Source organism: Haliotis rufescens, unplaced genomic scaffold (genome assembly GCF_023055435.1).
Source record: "Haliotis rufescens isolate VD_foot unplaced genomic scaffold, xgHalRufe1.0.p SCAF_2, whole genome shotgun sequence".
NCBI lineage: Eukaryota > Metazoa > Mollusca > Gastropoda > Lepetellida > Haliotidae > Haliotis > Haliotis rufescens.
Window position 1 is genome coordinate 45,354,509 of NW_025963890.1, and position 22,055 is coordinate 45,376,563.

The 22,055-nt window shown below is 40.8% G+C and overlaps 1 protein-coding gene across 1 annotated transcript; it reads left to right on the forward strand.

Annotated features, from left to right (window-relative positions):
• The first annotated feature begins 1,943 nt into the window (after positions 1 to 1,943).
• Positions 1,944 to 20,446, forward strand: LOC124142179 (neuronal acetylcholine receptor subunit beta-4-like). Its single transcript, XM_046510474.2, has 8 exons — positions 1,944 to 2,043; positions 9,989 to 10,152; positions 10,251 to 10,295; positions 11,158 to 11,267; positions 12,516 to 12,979; positions 13,596 to 13,682; positions 14,451 to 14,569; positions 17,958 to 20,446. Exons 1-8 carry the CDS (start codon positions 1,977 to 1,979, stop codon positions 18,279 to 18,281), a joined length of 1,380 nt encoding a protein of 459 aa, XP_046366430.2. The 5' UTR covers positions 1,944 to 1,976; the 3' UTR covers positions 18,282 to 20,446.
• Positions 20,447 to 22,055: the final 1,609 nt, after the last annotated feature.

Consider the following 22,055-nt stretch of genomic DNA (forward strand, 5'->3'; position numbering starts at 1 on the left):
GAAGAAGAAGGCTATTTCTATAGCGCAACATTCCACATCACCGAGGGACATTCTCAATGTGTAGACACAACATATGTACATATATACAACAGAGAGGGACAGTAAGATAATAAAATATACACATTCAGTTGTAGCGTTAAAAAAGGTATGTTTTGAGTCCGGATTTACACACAGCGATACTTGGTGCGGTTTTGAGGCTGGAGGGAAAGGAGTTCCATAGAGATTTCGATAGGAGCCCTGTGTACACACCGATAATCTCACACAATGCATTAATCTAATCGTCCTTCGAGTGGAGAACAAAGTGTATATTGTACATTTGACCTCTTTGAAATACAACACTTTCCTAGTTTTTGTGAAACAAAGGGATGTGTTGTCCCGACGTACTATACAGACTGCCGATAACACGATGTGTGTATCAGTACATGTATTTGTTGTAGGACCTTACATATTAATAGTTCATCGCAAGAAAAGAAACATAAATAAGAATTATTTTCACTCTAATATTGGTAAAACTGTTCATGGTAATTGGACTGATGAAGTGATGGTTTATTCCGAATATGGACCATCTCCGTGGTCTTGTTGAAAGAGCGTCTTCCCGGAGAGGGTTGTAGCTATAGTTCGGTTTTTCCCCGACGCGTCTAACCAACAGACGTAAATAAATGGTATTTGTTGTTACCCTGCCTGGCGCTCGACATTAAAGCGATAAAACAAGGACTGGTCGGTTAATAGTAGTCGGTATGATATTTCTGACTAGAGAATCCATGTTATAAGCGCGTCGCTGTCTAAATGCAATATTCTTGAGTGCGACGTTAACCTCATTTCACCTCATATCACCTCACCTGTTACGAATATGCACATATATTAACAGGATATTACTATCAATTTAATAAATTACAAATTCTTAAGAAGTAATTCTAAAGGTCCAGTTATGTATCAAGTAAACGTCCTGAAGAAATGTCATTCTAGTGCAAGATATGTGTTAATGTTCATGACCCAAGAACTGTCGACGATACATTGTCATAATAGTTTCCTATGACTCATTCTAGGCTTAGGTTTGTTCATCATTGGCTAACACCCCTAACGTAAGTTTTTCGATGCGGTGAACATTATTTTTTTGTGAAAACAAAAACGCGTGACAGAAGAAATGAAACTAAATGAACTCTGTGGGGTGGAAACGACTTTCTCACGTAAAACTTCATCAGCAGGATGCACGTGTTTAAAGTACCAAGACGACGTAACCATGGTTTCTGAAGACAATGTAGGCGTGCCTTATCATGAAAGGCGCATTCGTGATGGGGGTCTCAGGCGTTTACCACTTAGGTGAAACCCACGAACATGGTGCTGAAAAAAAAAGAAACAAGTGGGTTGAACCGGGATTCGAACCCCCTATCATAGATTTCTGGCGTGCCTAAGGGACGCAGCTCAGACGACTGGACTTCCCGCCCGTGCCTCGCGGAACTATATGAATAAACATATTATTGTTATCATCGTTCTGCTCCCTATAACAATGCATATTGCGGGTATCAAATGCATATTGCAGGTATCAAATGCATAGTGCAGGTATCAAATGCATAGTGCAGGTATCAAATGCATATTGCATGTATCAAATGCATATTGCAGGTATCAAATGCATATTGCAGGTATCAAATGCATATTGCAGGTATCAAATGCATATTGCTGGTATTAGTCCACACTGTGTACCAACACTTGTTGCAGGTTTCACACACAAACTGTCCATCAAGAGGTGTTATTGATATATGCATAATGGTTATAATTAAATTCCTATTCTGAGACTAAGGCAGTTGGTTAACGTCTGCCATCACTGTCTCCCCGAACGCAGGTCACATGCCAACATGTCCACTGTTTGTTGACGAGACGCTTCAAACATTGCAGCGAGAAGGGATGTTTGCTTCCAGTTCAAACATCCGTCTTATTACAGAACCGTTTTCTGATCACATGACAACGTCCCGTTCAACATGGATATACACAAGGGCGGACTGCTCAAAGTTTTGTGTCTTCTGTGCACCATCTTATCGTCTGGAGGTAAGAAGGGCCCATCGTTCTATATGCACAATGTCTGCATTTTACCTTTCTACATATGTACATTAAGGCAATCCTTTATCTGACGGAAGTAGCACTTAAACGTTGTGTAAAAGAAGTTTGACATCAATGTTATCTTATCAACTGCACTGCTGCATAACCAAACTTAATCACACAGTGAGACAGGGTTTAGTGATAGTTAACATCGTATTTTATAGTATTTTAATCGTATAGCGACGTGTATGCACGTGTCCGATTGTACTTGTCCGGACTTATGCCGATTTTATAGTACCAGTCCACTGAGATACCATGCCGCAGTTTGACATGGATAACAACTCAGACATAGTATAGTGACTTCGGACTGGCCAATTCTTCAAGTTGTTTATCCCCTTCATGTCGAGTACCAGACACGGTAACAAGTACCATTGTTAGCTTCATTTTGTACTGTACGACGCGGCCAGGGCTGTTAACCACAGACTCGTAGTATAGGTTGAATTACCAGCCTTTATTAAATGAATAAATACAATATTGTTGTATTATGAACCTTTACCACGTAGATAGACGCTTAATAGTTGTTTTACCAACCTTCATCGCATGGACAATAACATTATAGTTGTATTACCAACCTTTACCACATTGTTAGTTTGTTTGTTTGTTGTTTAACGCCTCACTCAGCAATATTCCAGCTATATGACGACGATCTGTGTAAAGAATCGAGTCTGGACCAGACAATCCAGTGATTGACATCATGAGCATCAATCCACGTAATTTGGATACGATGACATGCATCAAGCAAGTCAGCGAGCCTGACCACCCGATCCCGTTAGTCGCCTCTTACGACAAGCATAGTCGCATTTTACGGCAAGCATGGGTTGCTGAAGACCTTTTCTACCCCGGATCTTCACGGGTCTTAACGACATTGACAAATACAATATTATTGTATTATCAAACCTTTATCACATGGACAGACTATATAGTTATTTTACCTACCTTTTTCATATGGTTTAATACCTTATAGTTGTATTACCAACCTTTACAAAAGGGACAAATACTTTATTGTTGTGTTGCCAAAATGTTTCACATGGACAGACACTTTATAGTTGTTTTACCAGCCTCTCTTACATGGGCAAATACTTTATTGTTGTATTACCGACCTTTTTCACACGGACAAACACTTTTAGTTCTATTAGCAACCTTAAAAAAAGCAGCAAATTCTTTTTTTTGTATTACCAACCTGTATCACATGGACAAACACTTTATAGTTGCAGTACCAACCTTTACAAAAGGGACAAATTCTTTATTGTTGTATTACCAACCTGTATCACATGGACAAACACTTTATAGTTGCAGTACCAACCTTAACAAGAGGGACAAATTCTTAATTGTTCTATTTCCAACCTATATCACATGGACAAACACTTTATAGTTGCAGTACCAACCTTAACAAGAGGGACACATTCTTTATTGTTGTATTACTAACCTATATCACATGGACTAACACTTTATAGTTGCAGTACCAACCTTTACAAAAGGGACAAATACTTCATTGTTGTATCAGCATCCTTTATCACATGGACAAATACTTTTTGTTGTATTACCAACCTTTATCGCATGGACAAATACTTTATTGTTGTATTACCAACCTTTATCACATGGACAAATATTTTTGAGTTGTTTTATCAGCTTCTTTTACGTCGACACATGTTTTGTTGTTGTATTACCGAGCTTTTTCACATGGACAGATACTCTATTTTTGTATCACCACGTGCACAGCTGCAGTTGAATTACCACGTTTAACCAAGAACGCAAGTGGTCAATGGCGCTTCTGTTAGCTGTGAAGGGTTGCATCTCTTGGTCGTGCGTGGATAGTGACTTCAAGTTAGATACCTTCATAATGAGCGGGGAATGAGATAAACATTTTATTTGACAGGATCAAGTATTTACATATCAATATTTGTCAAATACACCCTCTTGTCATTGGTTCATTTAAAACTATATTACAGGAACATAAAAGTTTGTTTTTGACAATAGACTTGATAAGGTCAAATTAAGCTGTGATAATCTAATCTTGATAGACTGTGGAATTCCAAATATACAGAGCAGGTTCTCCTGTAATGTAAACGTCTTCTAGCTTGTTTTTCTTGTCTGCGATTTGCAAAGGCGCATTTTCAATTTCCTTTGGTATTTTTCATCGGCCGTGTATTTGTCAAGCACTTTTTCGTGCACTGGTGCATTTGTTCAATTCCTGTGCAACATCAAAGTACTGTCAACTTGTTTACAAGAGTGTCCCTATTCTTCAATAGTACACAGAAAAATTCAAAAATTCAAATTCCATACACAAATTTGTTTGAAAGATACTTATTATTACGGTTAATGTGAAAAAACCCATTTGCCGAAGCCTTTGAAAGTATGTCACAGGGTAACAAAACACTATACAGAAGACTGTACACAAAAAGAGACTAATGACACCACCTCATCTGTTTCATATTTGGACATGTACATACAGTTTCGGATTGACATCACTCTCTGCAATTGTGATTCATCAACTCATTTTTATGATATAGTGGAAATTGTACAATCGTAGATATTTCTGCTGAATATGGAAATTTTCTGTCAATTTATTTATGTGTATCTCAACTGTATATATAAATATAAATATACGTGTGTATGTAATATCGCATATATACATGTTAAACATACCATTATTATTCGTTCTTGTCTTCTTTCACGTTTTGCCAAAAAGTATTACACAGCCATAATGTTTCTGGAGATTATATTTCTATCTTTGCTAGGTCAACTACAAAAGAAATGTTAGGGCAGAGACATAAAAACTTGTCCCCCACTGTGTTGCAATACGAATATGTTTCTTAATCGTTTTTCTTTACTTATCAGCAGCAGAATCTCTGTACCTGCACAAAGCAAAATGAACACATCGTTTTTTTTCGTTTTAACAAAATCAGTAAATGCTCTATCGGGTCTCTGGTTTACACGGTTGCCTGGTTTGTGTTCAGGACGCCGTCGCATGGCAGGGGTACAGCTGTGTGGCGCCAGGCATTATGTTTAAACCTTTTATGCAAATTGTGTGAATGGCGGGCGCTACTGGTAGGACAAAAAGCGGCGTAAAACCATACTCACTTCCTCACTGGTAGGACTTGCGTGCCCTTTTCGCGAACACCTGGTGTCATCGCCTATTTGCAGTGGTTCATTCATAGATTTCACAGCTGTAATACAGTTTACGCCAAATGGAATCTGTTTCGGTGGATTATCAATACTGCACTCTTGCACTCTTTTATATTAATTTCGGAAATTAAAATTGTGCTGGCATATTGAAACAAAATACTTGTATATTACTGTGTGATATTTTGATGCGAATAACGGAACTAAATTAAGTTTCTGTGAAATCGAAATGACATTAGGGATGATAAAATGATAATATAAGCATGAAACTCTGCATTCATAATCCTATTGGTTTATATATTGCGCCAAAAAACACAAATGGCCTTGTGCTGTTGATACTCTCAGTAATTGGAGATGCCTCCTTCAATGGACGATATGGTTTGCTTATTTAGTTTGGTTTCGCTCTGTGTAGCATAGAACAGCTGTATGAACATAGTTTTTGGAGTAATGATAATTTTCGTCGCGATTTGATTCCGCCAACTTACGCGTATGGATTCGGCATTTCACTATGATCAGGTAGTATATTCGTTCTATACTAGGCATCAATATATTGAGGACATATCATGGCTTTATTCAATTTTGTACATGTCTGTTTTCACATCTAAACGTTTACACTGTCAGCTTAAAAGCAATATATGAAACTAAATATCATGCAGTACATTCCGTTTGATATAACCATCCTTACTATCGCAATAAAATGTTCAGCCTTTGACGGGGGGGGGGGGGGGGGGGGGGGCGTGGCGTCTTATTAGAATATTATTTTTAGTGAAAAGAAAAACAGAGTTGAAAAATAAATTTCGTGGTTGATGCCGACTGCCTGAAATGTTTATGTACGACAGATATATTTTCCAGAATTTAATTGCCCATAATTAAGGGTGCATATAACACACGAATGCGTATTATACGCGAAAAAAATAGGTCTTGTGTACATTTATCAATCGGAAGGGGTGCCAATTGGGATTGTTCACTAGCCAATATATTAGCAAATATCGCCGTGGGCGCTTATTAGAGCGGGGCGCTTATTACGTCGAATATGGTAATTCACAAAGCTCACCCTGACAATATTCATTTCAGACGTTTCTCGCAGGATAGTGCAAAATAGAGCGCTGATTAGAATCATAGCGGATACAAGGTTCTTCGGACCCTAACAATATTTATGCACACGCTCTCACACATGGACATTGTTAAGAATGCATGACACGTTTTATATGCATATAATGAATTGGATATGACCTTTCATAAATGAGTCCCTTGTTTCAAGTGACCTGGCAATATTTGAGTACGTGAAACAGTTAGTCTGTCGGTGATCCCACGAGAGTCCTAAAGACATGTTCATAGAATTCTGATGCTGAAACAAAGATGACCCTGGCGATAGCCATTTTTATATCACCCATCTCAATCCATGTTTGCTCGTACAATTTGTAATTGATATTTCGTATTCGTGTTTTTTTTTTAAAAGAAAGTCAGTGGTTTATTTCTTGTCATCTTCTCGTCACGATGTAAAGGCAAGGACTAAGCAAATCAAACTATTTTTTATGATGCTCTCTGAGAACTTGCCACAGAACGTGAGGGGATATTTCAAACATTCCTAACCACTACGTTGATTTTGTGATTTAGTATGCAAACAATGCGGGTAGGATGACTCTGTCAGAGACTGGTACTTTTGTTACTGGATGCGCTTCTGAACGTGTGCTTCATTTTCTTTCACATATTGATATTTAATGTTTTGACATGCCCCCTGCAACCAATTGGCCTGAATTTGTTCCTTTTGCGTGACACAGGGAATGGTTAGTTTTACTTGTTTTAGAATATTCAAATGTGAAAATACTCCTTTCAGGTGAACTGTGTTTTCAGTGGATCAGTGTGTTTTCTGATGTAAGTTGGATATGATGCATCCACAGTTGTTTTCTTTTAACAACTGAGAGCATATTTTTAATCACTCATTTGGCTATATTGATACGCATATACTTTGACCTGATGTATGTAGATGGATACCTAAATGCAATGGCTTATGATAACATTTCGGTTGATCAGTGCTTGTATTATTGATACTGATCCTGAAATTCAACAAAACCATCATCTAGCCACAAACGGATTCTTATAAATGTATATCGTCAACGCTAGACAATAACCAGTCTCGTTTCAAAACAGGGCGTAATAGGCGTAAAAGCCAAATATCAATAACCAGTCTCATTTCAAAACAGGGCGTAATAGGCGTAAAAGCCAAACATCAATAACCAGTCTCGTTTCAAAACAGACTCTAATGGGCGTAAAAGCCAAATTAATATCGGTGAACATTATATGCATGGATCACTGTTAAACAAGGAACAAAATAATTTTTATGAATTATTATTGAGTAGCGATGATACCATGTTTTCGTCAAAAAGGCGAACGTATCCCGCCCAACCGGTGGCGTTCGCCACAAACACACGCAAAGGCCCATCAATTGTTCATCTGACAAAAAACGCGGGAACATGTGGTACAAGTAAAAAAAGGACACAATTTTGTCACTGATTCGCAAATTTGGAAATATCCTCCACATGTCTACCATAAAACCTTTTGAAAGCTTTACTGAAGCCTTGAATGTTGTCACATTGATCAAACAACTTTTTAGCAAGAATCGGATGACGCTCTGTTGAATTTTCGCAAAAAGAGCATGATGGGTTGTATCTCAAAACTTGTGAAATGTCGACTCCATAGGATGCAGCTGCTGGAATATTGCTCGACATAAAGGGAAAGTTGACTATTGGAAAGTTAAAGTCATCCCTCTTGTTATACACAAGCTCATTTGACAATTTACTGATACAAGACGAAAACAGACTTGGACGTAGGATACATCATTGTCTTGTAAAAACATGAAAACATTATAGTTATACTGACCAAATACAGGAATGTATCTCCCGCAGCGTACTATAAGTCTAAAGACTTTGAACCAAAGAACCATTTCCACAATCATAAGAAATCTCTGCTATTAAATGCAGAATCCTTGTACGACTTCAAACACGTCACAGGCATGTGTTCATGGATTACTCTAAATTAGTGATGCTACCAGGTGTTCTTAAAATGGGGAGCCTATCCTGCCCCATCTGTGGAAACATCACAAACACATGCAAAGGCAATACAAGAGTTTTCCCTGACACAAAACACGGGAACATATGGTACAAGTCAAAACAATGAACTGTATCGGACATAACGCTTGGCACTGATTCGTCAATGTCCTACACATGTCTACCATCAAATCTTTTGAAATCCTTACTAGGGCATTTTACTGTCGTAACCATCATGAAACACCTTTTGAGCAAGAATCGTATGACGCGCTATGCAATCTTCGTCGATAGAACACGCTCGATTGTACCTCAAGCGTTGTGAAAGGTAAAACCAAAGACTGGACCTGCTGGAATACTGCGACACGTAAACGGAAATTTAACCATTAGAAAGTTGAATTCATCCCCCTTGTTATAGGTTGTGGATACCCTATTGCCTCTTCGTATCTCTACGCATAAATCTAAATATAAAACAGATGAGGCGGTTTCACTCTTCTCTTTTATGTCTGGTTCAGGTGCGTCAATCTGTGGAAGGGAAGTGGCTATTTGATCGATATTGAAAAATGAAGCTAAAATTAAACAAATCGCCTTGGTTTGATTTTGTCAATCCTAGAAGAAATTCTGATTCAATGTATAACGAAACAGATCATCAAGAAGGGGGGATGGTGAGATCACTAATATTTTGTCTACCTGGGACAGCGTAACAGAGGTTGAGAGATCTGAATTTTACAATACTCCTAATAATACCGTATCTAGCAGCCGCAGTGACAACAAGTCTCAGAGTTCATGTTCAACTGATTTGTTTAACTTATACAAGTTGGATGAACTGACGAAATGAATACTTAAAAAAATCCATCTCTTCAATTCCATTTGTATATTACTATGTATATATACACTAGAATCATACTGATACTCACCCTTTGTTTGCAGTCGTATTACAGGAACATTCGTAGGTGTGATGTACTTGTGGGTCGAATGACTATATTGATCAAAGCATGACATAGGTGTAGTTTTGAAGAAAATTTAAATGACTGCTATGCCCGGGTTCCATAGTGTGCCAAAGCACAACAGTAGAATTCCAAGTGACAAATATATTTGGGTTGTGTATCTGTTAGCAATATATATGAACTGAGATTCATCAAAGTCGAATATCAAACTAATTTAGATAATGATTACTTTTCGAAATAAATTGGAACAATATATTTGGGTTGTGCATCTGTAAGCAATATATATGAAGTGAGATGCATCTCAAGTCGAATCGTAAACTAATTAGGATTAGGATTAGTTTTCGGAATAAATTGGAATATTATATTTGCAGCAGTAATCAGTTGTGGCAAACAGTTGTATCGATAACACACGGTGTTGATGTAGTGTTTAGTGAGTGAGTGAGTTGGCTTTTTAACATAATTCCAGTTATATCACGGCGTGTCAGCTTAATGTGGGAGGAAAGCCCGAAGTGATGCAGGTCTCAGACGTTAACCATTTCGGTGAACCAACGAGCAAGGGTATGGTGCTGACAAACCTAGAAACAGAATCGTTGCGAACAGGGATTCGAACCCACAATCATAGGTTTCTGGCGTGCCCAAGGGACGCAACTCTGCACAGCGAATCGCAGCGCCTTAGACGACTGAGCCACCCGTGCCCCCTGATGTAGTGTTGTATTGCTACATGTAGTTGTTGCATCACGGTGTGATATGTGCGTTATTCAGCTATATGTTGTTCGCCAGGTCACCCCAGCGAGGAGGAGGTCCATGAGGAGTTAGACCATGAGTCCCACCTGTTCTCCCATCTCCTTGACGACCACCACTACATCCGCCACCTACGACCCGCCGGCATCAACGAGACTCTCACCATCAGACTGGCCGTCGTGGTCACCGCCATCACAGATCTGGTCAGTGATTGGTTCATTGTTTTGGGGGTAACTTGCTAACCTAATCTGAAGTTTGAGTTCACTTTTTACTGATTAATACATACTTTGTCCTCTTTCAGGATGAAAGTTCACAAGAGCTGTCCGCATCGTTATTATTAAAGACGGTAAGTAATGACGGCCAATATACTAATGAATATCAGACCGTTCCAAATCTCAGCCAAACTGTATGGGAATCCATATTGGGGTTCAATCCACGTGATTATGACGTCACAGAGCTCGGTATAGGTTCGATTCTGTCACTCATGTAAATGGTGAGAGTGCTTGTGTTTTCTCAACAAGGGTATGCCGTGTATCATTAAAGAATATGATTGTTTTGCATCGGCCATACATTTGTATGAACTCCTTGATATAAAATGTTGAGGTACACGGTAACAGTGACATTGATATTGCCCTATGTGTAATGTAGGACTTTGAATAAAGAATTATCCTAATTGTTCAATGACGTAGATCAATCATGTCTTCTTTTGCCGCGATGTAGCACCGTCAAGCCAATGGCACTGACAGCAATGCGATGCTGGCAAGAGTCTTCATAAACAGTTACAGCAAGCAGTATAGTTGTTCTCAGTATGATTTGTTTGTTTGTTTGTTGTTTAACGCCGCACTCAGTATTATTCCAGCTATATGTAGGCGGTCTGTAAATAATCGAGTCTGGGCCAGACAGTCCAGTGATTGATATCATGAACATCCATCCACACAAATGGGAAACGATAACATGTATCAACCAAGCCTGACCAAAGACAAGCACGGGTTGCTGAAGATTGTAACCCGGATCTTCACGGGTCCATACAGTATGAACTGAGAATTTTACCTTCACTGAGGTTCACTGAGGTTCACTGAGGTTCATAACTCGGGGTGCCAGTAGAGGTCTTAGATGAAAGCTACAAAGTGTTGCCAATCGCGGTACAATTACATATTTCGTCTCTTGGTATCTATTTACATGAAATTCAAGTTTCACAACTGTTTTAGTTTTGGCGAGACTACCGTCTGAGCTGGAACACCAGTCACTATGGTGGTGTGTCCGCGTTGTCGGTGCCTGCCTCGCAGATCTGGAAGCCCGACTTCAGCATGTTACACACGTAAGTTTTTACAACACCTCGTAGTTCCACGCAATGGATGCCCAGATAAAACATTCAGGGTAATATGTCTCGAGCACCTCACACAATTACCTCTAAAAAGTCTGAGCCCCGTTCCACGTAGTTAACGTTACCATTGTCATAATTTTACATCTTCCCGAGGCGAGGGAGTTAACTGACTATAAATGTCCAATTTCCTCCATTGACGAATAAGGCTGGAATTATGGAGTTATATTTTGGCTGGACTAACGAGTCTTTGCATAGTCCAATCAAAATCGCGCAAAATCGAAATCCGGTTCGTAAACTGTCATGCAGTTTTCTGTCGATTGCAGGATTTGCAAAGCATGTGCACCTCCAACTCGTCAACAGATATTTTCCAAATCTTATTATGTTTTTAATCAAGGTGCTCAGTGATTTGAGTCCGTGCATAGTCCAATGATAATCGTGCAACGAAATTGACATCCGGTTCATAAATTGCCGTGCAGATTTCTGTCGATTGCAGGATTTGCAAAGCATGTGTACCGCCAACTCGGCGTCAACTGATTTTCATGTTTGTAATCAAGGCACTCACGTGGTTTGATGCACTTCGCAAAGTAAGGCCGTTATATCACAATATAAATCTTGATTATCGATTAGAACGTCTTGACAGGGCGCCGTTATTACGTTTGAAGCTAATGCAAGTGATATGAGTGGTGGAATCTGATTGGTCAATAAGAGTGACACAGAAGGGACATAACTCGCAATAGCCACTGGTGGCGCTACGATCGAGCCCAGAAATTCCAGCCTAGATCGATAAGGGTGGAAACCGGACTTTTTCAGTCAGTTAACTCTCTTGCCTCGCAAAGATGTAATTTTAAGTTTCTGTTAAAGTATGGGAGTTCATGGTTTGCATGAATACTGTCTATTATGGTTAATCATCACATTCGGTTTGATGCCAACACTGTTTCTTACCCAGAGACACATCCATCGTAGTTGTTTTGCTGTTTACAATCATATAAAAGTACATCCTCTCCGAAATAGGGGGCGTTGGAGTAGCCTAGTGTTTAAAGCGTTCGCTCGTCACGCTGAAGACCTGGGTTCGATTCCCACATGGGCTCAATTTGTGAAGCCCATTCCTGGTGTCCCACGCCGTGATATTGCTGGAATATTGCTCAAAGCGGAGTTAAAGCATATTCACTCAATCCCTCTGAAATGGTTTGAGATGCTGACTGTATACATGGTACTCTGATGCCCCCAGTCTCTTTGTTGCAGGATGTATGGCTCCTTTGAACACTTGTCCCACGACCTAGCGTCTATAGCATCCACTGGCGATGTAGCTCTGTACTCCCACTACCGAGTCAGAAGCAGGTGCCCCATCAACATCAGCAAGTTCCCCTACGACTCCCACGTGTGCCATATAACGTTGCTGGACACGTCCTACTCATCCCAACTCATCAGACTCCATTTCCTGCACCCCGGACATGACGTCACTGATGACCAGGCTCACCTAGAGGCCAACGTCGGCAGTCAATGGACGGCGAAAGCGAGCACTGTTAAGAGAACCATTGGTCAGCTGTATGATCCAGAACTCGTCGACTACATTAGTGTGAGCATTCGCCTGGCGCGGAAATCCCAGTTTTACCACTGCGTGGTTGTCGGGCCTGCCGTGCTGATTGCTCTTCTGGTTCCTGTCATCTTCCTGCTTCACGTCGACTCCACAGGGAAGACAACTCTAGGTACTTCTACTTTACATATTAATATAAACAGGTCATTTATACAGCGTTATACGACCACACAACACAGGGGCATGCTCAGGTGAGCATGCATGCTGCAGAACAGGTGAGGTGAGGTGAAATGGGGTTTGACGTCGCGTCCATGATTATCGCACTTACATAGCGACGTGCATACACGTGTGTGTGGCTCTTGTACTAGTCCGGACTGATGCCGATTTATAGTGCTAGCCCACTGAGATACCAGCCGCAGTTTAACATGAATACCCAACTCAGACACAGTATACTGACCCCGAGCCGACCAGTCCTTGTTTCAGCCTCTTAATGCCGAGCGCCAGACAGGGTATGAACAAGTACCATCTTTAACGTCTTTTGGTATGACGTGGCCGCGGATGGAACCCCGGACCGTCTCCGTGCGGACGTTCTACCACTAGACCACGGAGGCGGTTGACGTACTGGTGATAGCGGTTTGCTCCGAAATCCCTTAAAACCAGCACCGCAGTGTCAATGGGAATAGTGCTCGAAGAGAGGTGTTTTAAGATCAAATTTAACATATTAAATCTATTCAGTTTAATTTCAGTTTTGTTCACCAAAAACTAGTTTGTCCATATTTGTGTTACAGGTGCATGTGTCCTCATCTGCTTGACCGTGTTGCTGAAACATTTCTGTGACGTCCTCGGTCCCAACAGGTCCGAAACCCCAAACATAGGTATTTATCTCATCTCGATCCTCTACACATTAAACTAGTTAGACGTTTCTTCAATACATCTCTGAAGGCATTTCTGAGATACATCTTTGTTTAATGCCTTGATGAATTTAACTTGTACTGGAGAGGTATTAACATAAGCGTTTTGCCTTGTTTACCGATCCAGATTCATTGAATAAAAATATGTACAGTTTAAATCAGATACATCTTGGGGATATTATCTGGCTTTGAACAGCCAGCGCCAGCATACTTCCGATGAAGCTGGGGGTTTGACCCTCCACTGACGTCATGGTCAGGATGTGGTAAATGTGTTGTCTTGTGATCAAACAGTTAGATCGGTGAAGAGGCTTGTCTTTATATGGTGCTGGAAGGGCGGTGGGGAGATATAGCTACAGGGATAGCTCACTAAAGATGTAATGAAGAATATTTCACCGCTGATGTATAAGCATACACAGACATGCGACCTTGTAGGATTGTCACCTTCCGTTGCATACGCCATGATCTCATATGCAGGGTTTAAAGAGGTTTGTATATAATTCCTCGGAGGTTAATTTCTCCGGACCTGCGTGACAATCACAACGATAAGTTTTAAATTCCGATCTGCTTTGGAATCATAATATAATAAATTGCAACATTTTTCATATTCCAATGTTGAAAGAAAGAGGCAATACTTGAAACCATGTATTAACACATTTACGGCTTGCACACACGTCAATGTGTAAATATGCAGAGTATCCATCCACATCACTTACAGTCCAATGTATTTGACAGCGGTGTTCTACGTCGTAACAATGGCGCTGTCCAGCGTGAGCATCATCATGGCGTCGCTGGTGACGTCCACGTCACGGAGAGGCAGCACAGGGAAATCTGTCCCCACTTGCCTGAGTGCGGTAAGTTGCCCATTTAGGATAACTACTAACATATATATACTTTTTACATGTATTTATATAGTCAGAAGAAACTGTCCAAACGTTGGCACCTAAATACTGCTGTAAAATACTTATAAGAACACTTCCTTGTTTCAGGGTCTCGGGAAAGGGTGAAAACAAATTATTTGAGTTATTTGAAGAATGTTAATGTTTGCATTTGTTTAAATAACCCTCGAAGATATTTAATCACTGTCTGCGAAATGTTAGGTATAAATCAATGGCATTAAGTCTTTGACAAAATAGGGCCCAGTCGTCTAAGGCGCCGCGATTCGCTGTGCAGAGTTGCGTCCCTTGAGCAAGCCAGAAACCTATGATTGTGGGGTCGAATCCCGGTTCGCCCCAATTATGTTTCTAGGTTTGTCAGTACCATACCCGTGCTCGTGGGTTTCACCGAAGTGGTAAACGTCTGAGACCTGCATTACTTCGGACTTTCCTCCCACCCAACTCACTCACTCACTCACAAACTGACACACTGACAAAATGTGCGGTCAAAACGTATCCAAGGCACTCTCCATGCGCGTCTTATAAACTTGTGATACTAAGAGACGGGGCCCAGTTTAGTTAGAACCATTCCTTGTTGAACCGAAAGCTCAAAATGCAACAGACTTTATGAAATAGAAAATTTGGTGTTCTTCTACTATACTGCGGGGAGAACCCAAATTCAAAGCCAAATACAAATAATACTTTGAAAGACTGTACCCTTTCTTGCTAAATATTTTATTCTTGTGTCAGTAAACGAAAAGGGAGACAACTCGTATATCATTATAATCTGTATGGTGTCTAGCACGACGATATTAATACCGAAGTCATCACCATTCAAGGCATACTTACTGCTATGTAGATAATTTGTTTTCATACTTTTATCTAATCATACTTATTTGATCTTATCATCTACGTGTTGATGTACGATGTAACATCATGCCTCCTTGTTCTGTGACTGTCAAACAGGGTTCCTTCAGTGCATACAGATCACTGCAAATACAATGTTTGAATGCAGTGCATGCTACATCAACGTAATCTAGTAATGCATGAATGTTACTTATGCAACAACCACAGGTTCAGTGAGTTCTTTAATGTTACAAAAAGCCACGAGGTTCTGTAGCTCACCTGAACGTCTTGTATTTGCAACATTACAGATAATGCTATTTGCACTTGACATCCCAACCATAGATTTTCTATCCTTAAAGGCCGGTCACAGTCTAACTTCTGTAGCTAGCTGATGTTATCAGTTTTATCAGCAGGGTGTCTTTTGTTAATACGTATCAATTACCCCGGTCCCCTCAAGGGACGTCAATCCCTTAATAGCGTCCACTCCTGATCTCATCATGTTGCCTTAAACAAATGTTTATGAGTTAATTACAACTTCCAAACATGAGACCCGTGAAGATCCGGGATAGAATAGGTCTTCAGCAACCCATGCTTGCCGTAAAAGGCGAATAACGGGATTGGGTGATCAGGCTCGCTGACTTGGTTGATGCATGTCATCGTATTCCAATTGCGTGGATCGATGCTCATGATGTCAATTTTCTGGTCCAGATTCGATTATTGACAGACCGCCGTCATATAGCTGGAATATTGCTGAGTGCGGCGTTAAACAAAAAAAAAACAAACAACTGGACAAAATAAACATGCCCAGAATGACGTCACCACGAACGTAAAAGGCACAACTCAAACAATTATATGTACCATGGTTGTTCACAATATCAGTTCCGGTCAAGCAAAGATTCAGACACCTTTAGAAAATTTAGGAAAATGGCATGAAAACTCTCGGAATATGATGTATTTGAGATGAATAGGTTTTCAAAATATCAGATACTGGTAATCAGCGTATTTTCTTGTTTCATCGTGGATATTTAATTATGACGTATTTATTACGACGGGCTTTTTGACATTTCAGATTTCTTGAGCGAATATATCATTTTTTAACCTGAAATATGTTCATTTATATGGCGTGTATAAATAATAGAATACTTCAGTTAAGTGGCCTTAACATTGTGCTTTTTACGAGATGAGTCATTTCATGATCGACAATGTGCTTTAAAACGGAACCTGCACAATAAAACAGGGGAAGGGAAGGAAACGGCCAGTTCATACGTCGTTTAAGTGCAAGCAAACCACTGTTTAGAATGATGCTATTTTTTATTGTGTTAGATAGCCTTAACATGCTGTCATGATAGTTTGTGCGTAAGGAACGGGACCACAGATACATTTAACACATTGGTGACTTTTTTACCAAGATGAACTCAGTGAATAAGATGAACTGTAAGTGTATGCTAAGAGCGTAACACGTAACAATATTCTGTAATATCACAGAGTGTCAGCTTAATGCGTTATATATTTCCAAAACGCTTGCTTATTATTCAGTCCCTTGCGCACGAATGTGATGTTGACAGATCAAGGATAATAATCAGAGCAATTCAGCGGATCCTGACACGGCTCAAGGAAACATTATTGCGCACAGGCTTACTGGACCTTAGACCCAATCTATGTCCACCCAATCCTCTTTTGTGAATTGTTTGTTGCTCAACGCCGTACTCAGCAGTATTCCAGCTATATGACGGTGGTCTGTGTAAAGTATCGAGTCTGGACCAGACAATCCAGTGATTGACATCATGAGCAGTGGTCCACGCAGTTGGGAAACGATGACATGCATTAACCAAGTCAGCGAGCCTGACCACCCGATCCCGTTAGTCGCCTCTTACAAGCATAGTCGCCTCTCACGGCAAGTATGTCGAATTGTACAGACTTGTACAGAACCTTTTACGGCAAGCATGGGTTGTTGAAGATCTATTCTACCCCGGATCTTCACGAGTTTTTGTGAATTGACGTTACTTGAACAGTTATGTCTTTCACGTATCATCTATTAGATGTTTCGATTCGTCCAATTTGTTACGGAATATAAATATGCATCTACTATATAGAATATTTATATTAAGAATATTTATCCTAATTAATTACGAAATTGACAACTAACACATTTCAATGAAATAAATTTGAATATTTGTTTATGAATTTTAGAGATATTTGAACTTGATGCCAAAATACATTTTCAAAACTGGTTTTCTGTCTCAGAAAGAATAATCATTTATGCGAATATAGAAACGTAGTTCCGTTGCAAAACAGTGAAAACTTAAAAAAAGGGAGTTTACTTTGAGTATGGCGTATTGAAGAATAAATCCCCTGGTACAAAGTGCTATCCTGGTCCTAATGAGCTTGCGAAGTTCCCTACGATCAATGTATTGATAATGTCGGACAAAACGTAGTGGAGAACGAGTATCCAAACATCCCCATACTGCTAATGATATCAAGTCCCGTGCCGATTCTGATTAATTACGATGTGTCTGTTCAGATGCTGCTAGGTCGATACGGCCTCCGTCGATGGCTCTGTATGGACCCCTACAACAACGTGGACCACACTGCCAGCTTCGTGTCCATGAAGGCCTCGGCCGACTACCCCGACCACGACTCCGATGTCACACCCCTGAAGGACGGCGAAAGCGAGCTGAAGGAGGTCTCGCGCAATTTGCGCATGCTCGTTGGAAGATACTCTGCGGATCAGGTTGTCAGACACAACGACTCGGAATGGCGGGAGGTCGCACTTGTCATCGACCGTCTACTCTTCCTAATATTCCTGGGGCTTTTTCTTCTAACAACTCTGTCCCTTCTTACTTGATGAGTAGAACTAACAAGATTCCTTCAGGGGTGTTCAGAGATTAAGCTGATAAACACACGTTCCCGAACGTATTCTGTCAGTAGGCTTATTTAGACACCGTGATCTGTGTTCCAGCCGCTTATGTGTGTGTGTGTTGTAATTTTTAGCTCTCACTACCCCCTGGAGCAAATGGATAAGTGCGTTGAATTATTCTTAATGTCACAAATGTTACATTTGTATTCACAATTTAGATATCCGAGCCAACCACGTTCTTTTTACGTGCGTTGAGGGTTTGTTTGGAGACAGGATTGAGGTCATAATTTCAATGTACAGGTTTGTTAAGAGACAGAATAGCGTGTTGTTTTGTCATTGTACAGCTGTGTTTTGAGAGATGCGGGACAAGGGGTGTTGTATTTCCATTGGGCAGGTTTGTTTAGAGAAAACTTTGGGGATCGTACTTTCATTGGGCAAGTTTGTTCAGAGAGAGCATTGGGGGTCGTACTTTCATTGGGCAAGATTGTTTAAGGAGAGCATAAGAGATCGTGCTTTCATTAAACAGGTTTATTTAGAGAAAACATCAGAGATCGTACTTTCATGGGGTAAGTTTGTTTGGAGAGAGCATTGGGGGTCGTACTTTCATTGGTCAGGTTTGTTTGGAGAGAGTATTGGGGGTCGTACTACTCATGGGGCAGGTTTGTTTGGAGAGAGCATTGGGGGTCGTACTTTCATTGGTCAGGTTTGTTTGGAGAGAGTATTGGGGGTCGTACTTTCATGGGGCAGGTTTGTTTAGAGAGAGCATTGGGGGTCGTACTTTCATGGGGAAGGTTTGTTTAGAGAGAGCATTGGGGATCTTACTTTCATTGGACAAGGTTGTTTAAGGAGAGCATAAGAGATCGTATTTTCATTAAACAGGTTTATTTAGTGAAAACATTAGGGGTCGTACTTTCATTGGGCAAGTTTGTTTAGAGAGAGCAATGGGGATCGTACTTTCATTGGGCAGGTTTGTTTGGAGAGAGCATTGGGGGTCGTACTTTCATTGGGCAAGTTTGTTTGGAGAGAGCATTGGGGGTCGTACTTTCATTGGGCAAGTTTGTTTAGAGAGAGCATTTGAGATCGTACTTTCATTGGGAAAGGTTGTTTGGAGAGAGCATTGGGGTTCGTACTTTCATTGGGTAAGTTTGTTCAGAGTGAGCATCGGGGGTCGTACTTTCATTGGTCAGGTTTGTTTGGAGAGAGCATTGGGGGTCGTACTTTCATAGGGCAAGTTTTTTTTAGAGAGAGCATTGGGGATCGTACTTTCATTGGGCAAGTTTGTTTAGAGAGAGCATTGGGGATCGTACTTTCATGGGGCAGGTTTGTTCAGAGAGAGCATTGGGGGTCGTACTTTTATTGGTCAGGTTTGTTTAGAAAGAACATTGGGGGTCGTACTCTCATGGGGCAAGTTTGTTTAGAGAGAGTATTGGGGGTCGGACTTTCATTGGGCAGGTTTGTTTAGAGAGAGCATTGGGGATCGTACTTTTATTGGGTAAGTTTGTTTATAGAGAGCATTGGGGGTCGTACTTTCATTGGGTAAGTTTGTTTAGAGAGAGCATTGGGGATCGTAATTTGGGCAATTTGGGGCAAACTTATTTGGAGAAAACATTGGGGTTGTACTTTTATCAGAGAGAGCATGGAGGCTGTACTTTCACTGAACAGGTTTGTCTAGAGAAAACATTTGGGATGTACTTTTTTTTCGGCAGTTTTTATTCTGATGAGATACGGGAGGGGTTCATTAGGCTGGTTTGATTAGAGAGAAGTTCGATGTGTGAAGAGAAATACATATTAGAAGTTGACGGGTGGAAAGTAGCAGAACTGTTTATGATGTACAATACGATAGAGAGCTACATATCAAATCAAGTGCCCAAAGAGCTGTTACAAAGTAAAACAGGACGGTTACCACGGAAACATGTCCAGGTGCCTCATCAAGTGGTATCGACTTACATGGCGGACATTGTGGGGTGAAATTGTGTGAGATTAGCAAAGAGAGCATGTGGTTACTATGTGATTGAGTGGGCGTGTCTGTACGAAACTTTGTACAGTTTCCTCTTTCACAACAGTTGGCCAGATGTAAAAGATATCATTCCAATATGTGTTTACTTATTCATTTTCACTTGTATACTAGTATCGAGACAATCAAATAAAGACAACGCAATAAGATCTTCCGTTTGTTTTATGTTTTCCAGTTTGTTTGCTATAGAAGCGTGTTAAGACTTGGTTAAGACTACATCTACCACACAGCACCACATCCCACCACACAGTACCACATCCTACCACACAATACCACATCCTACCAGACACTACTACATCTACCACACAGTACCACATCCCACCACACAGTACCACATCCTACCACACAATACCACATCCTACCAGACACTACTACATCTACCACACAGTACCACATCCCACCACACAGTACCACATCCTACCACACAATACCACATCCTACCACACAGTACTACATCCTACCACACAATACCACATCCTACCGCACAAAACTACATTCTACCACACAGTACTACATCCTATCACACAGTACTATATCCTACCAGACAGTACTACACCTACCACACAGTACCACATCCTACCACACAGTACCACATCCTACCACACAGCACCACATCCTACCACACAGTACCACATCCTACCACACAGTACTACATTCTACCACACAGTACCACATCCTACCACACAGTACCACATCCTACCACACAGTCCTACATCCTACCACACAGCACCACATCCTACCACACAGTACCACATCCTACCACACAGTACCACATCCTACCGCACAAAACTACATTCTACCACACAGTACTACATCCTATCACACAGTACTATATCCTACCACACAGTACCACATCCTACCACACAGCACCACATCCTACCACACAGTACTACATCTACCACATAGTACCATTTCATACCACACAGTACTACATCTACCACACAGTACTACATCATACAACACAGTACTACATCATACACGAACAGTTCATCATAGGCCACAGCGATGCATGCTTGTACACCGATATGCCTTCAGTCTGTATGTCCTAGTGTATAACAACCATTCAAGCATTACGTTATTTCTTCAAGTAGACGCATTTCACCTCCCCCAGCGAGTCGCCTACTTCACGCCCTGTAAACACAGGTAGTCTTCCCCAGAGTCATTCAGTTCTGAAATAGAAACCAGATAATGCGTTAACATTTGCCATGGAAGGAAACTGAAAACACCATGGAGTGACTAAATACAATTACCTTGTTGACATGTGATCTACATCTGACAACTACCTTGATGAAACTTGCTTAAGCTTCGAAACTTCTACGTCGACACCGCGTTCAGGGAACTCCAGTTTAATTCTGGGAGATCAGGACACGACATGAGGGTTGGAAGAATTTAAACACCTTGCAAACAATTACGTATTGCTATACATTTATATGGAATAGTAATTTGTTTAAATAGTACTTTGTGGCGATATCTTTGCTTACTTTACTGTCTGCGAAATGTTAAGTGTAAATCAATGGCATCAAGTCTTTGACAAAATAGGGGGCACGGGTGGCCCTGTAGTCTAAGACGCCGCGATTCGCTGTGCAGAGTTGCGTCCCTTTGATTGTGGGTTCGGATCCCGGTTCGCCCCGATTATGTTTCTAGGTTTGTCAGCACCATACCCGTGCTCGTGGGTTTCACCGAAGAGGTAAACGTCTGATACCTGCATCACTTCGGGCTTTCCTCTCACATTAAGCTGACACGCCGCG

Coding starts and splice junctions, on each gene's coding strand:
- LOC124142179 (XM_046510474.2), top strand. CDS start 1,977: ATGGATATACACAAGGGCGGACTGCTCAAAGTTTTGTGTCTTCTGTGC. Junction 13,683..14,450: donor GTCCGAAACCCCAAACATAG/GTATTTATCTCA, acceptor TGTATTTGACAG/CGGTGTTCTACGTCGTAACA. Junction 14,570..17,957: donor TCCCCACTTGCCTGAGTGCG/GTAAGTTGCCCA, acceptor GTGTCTGTTCAG/ATGCTGCTAGGTCGATACGG.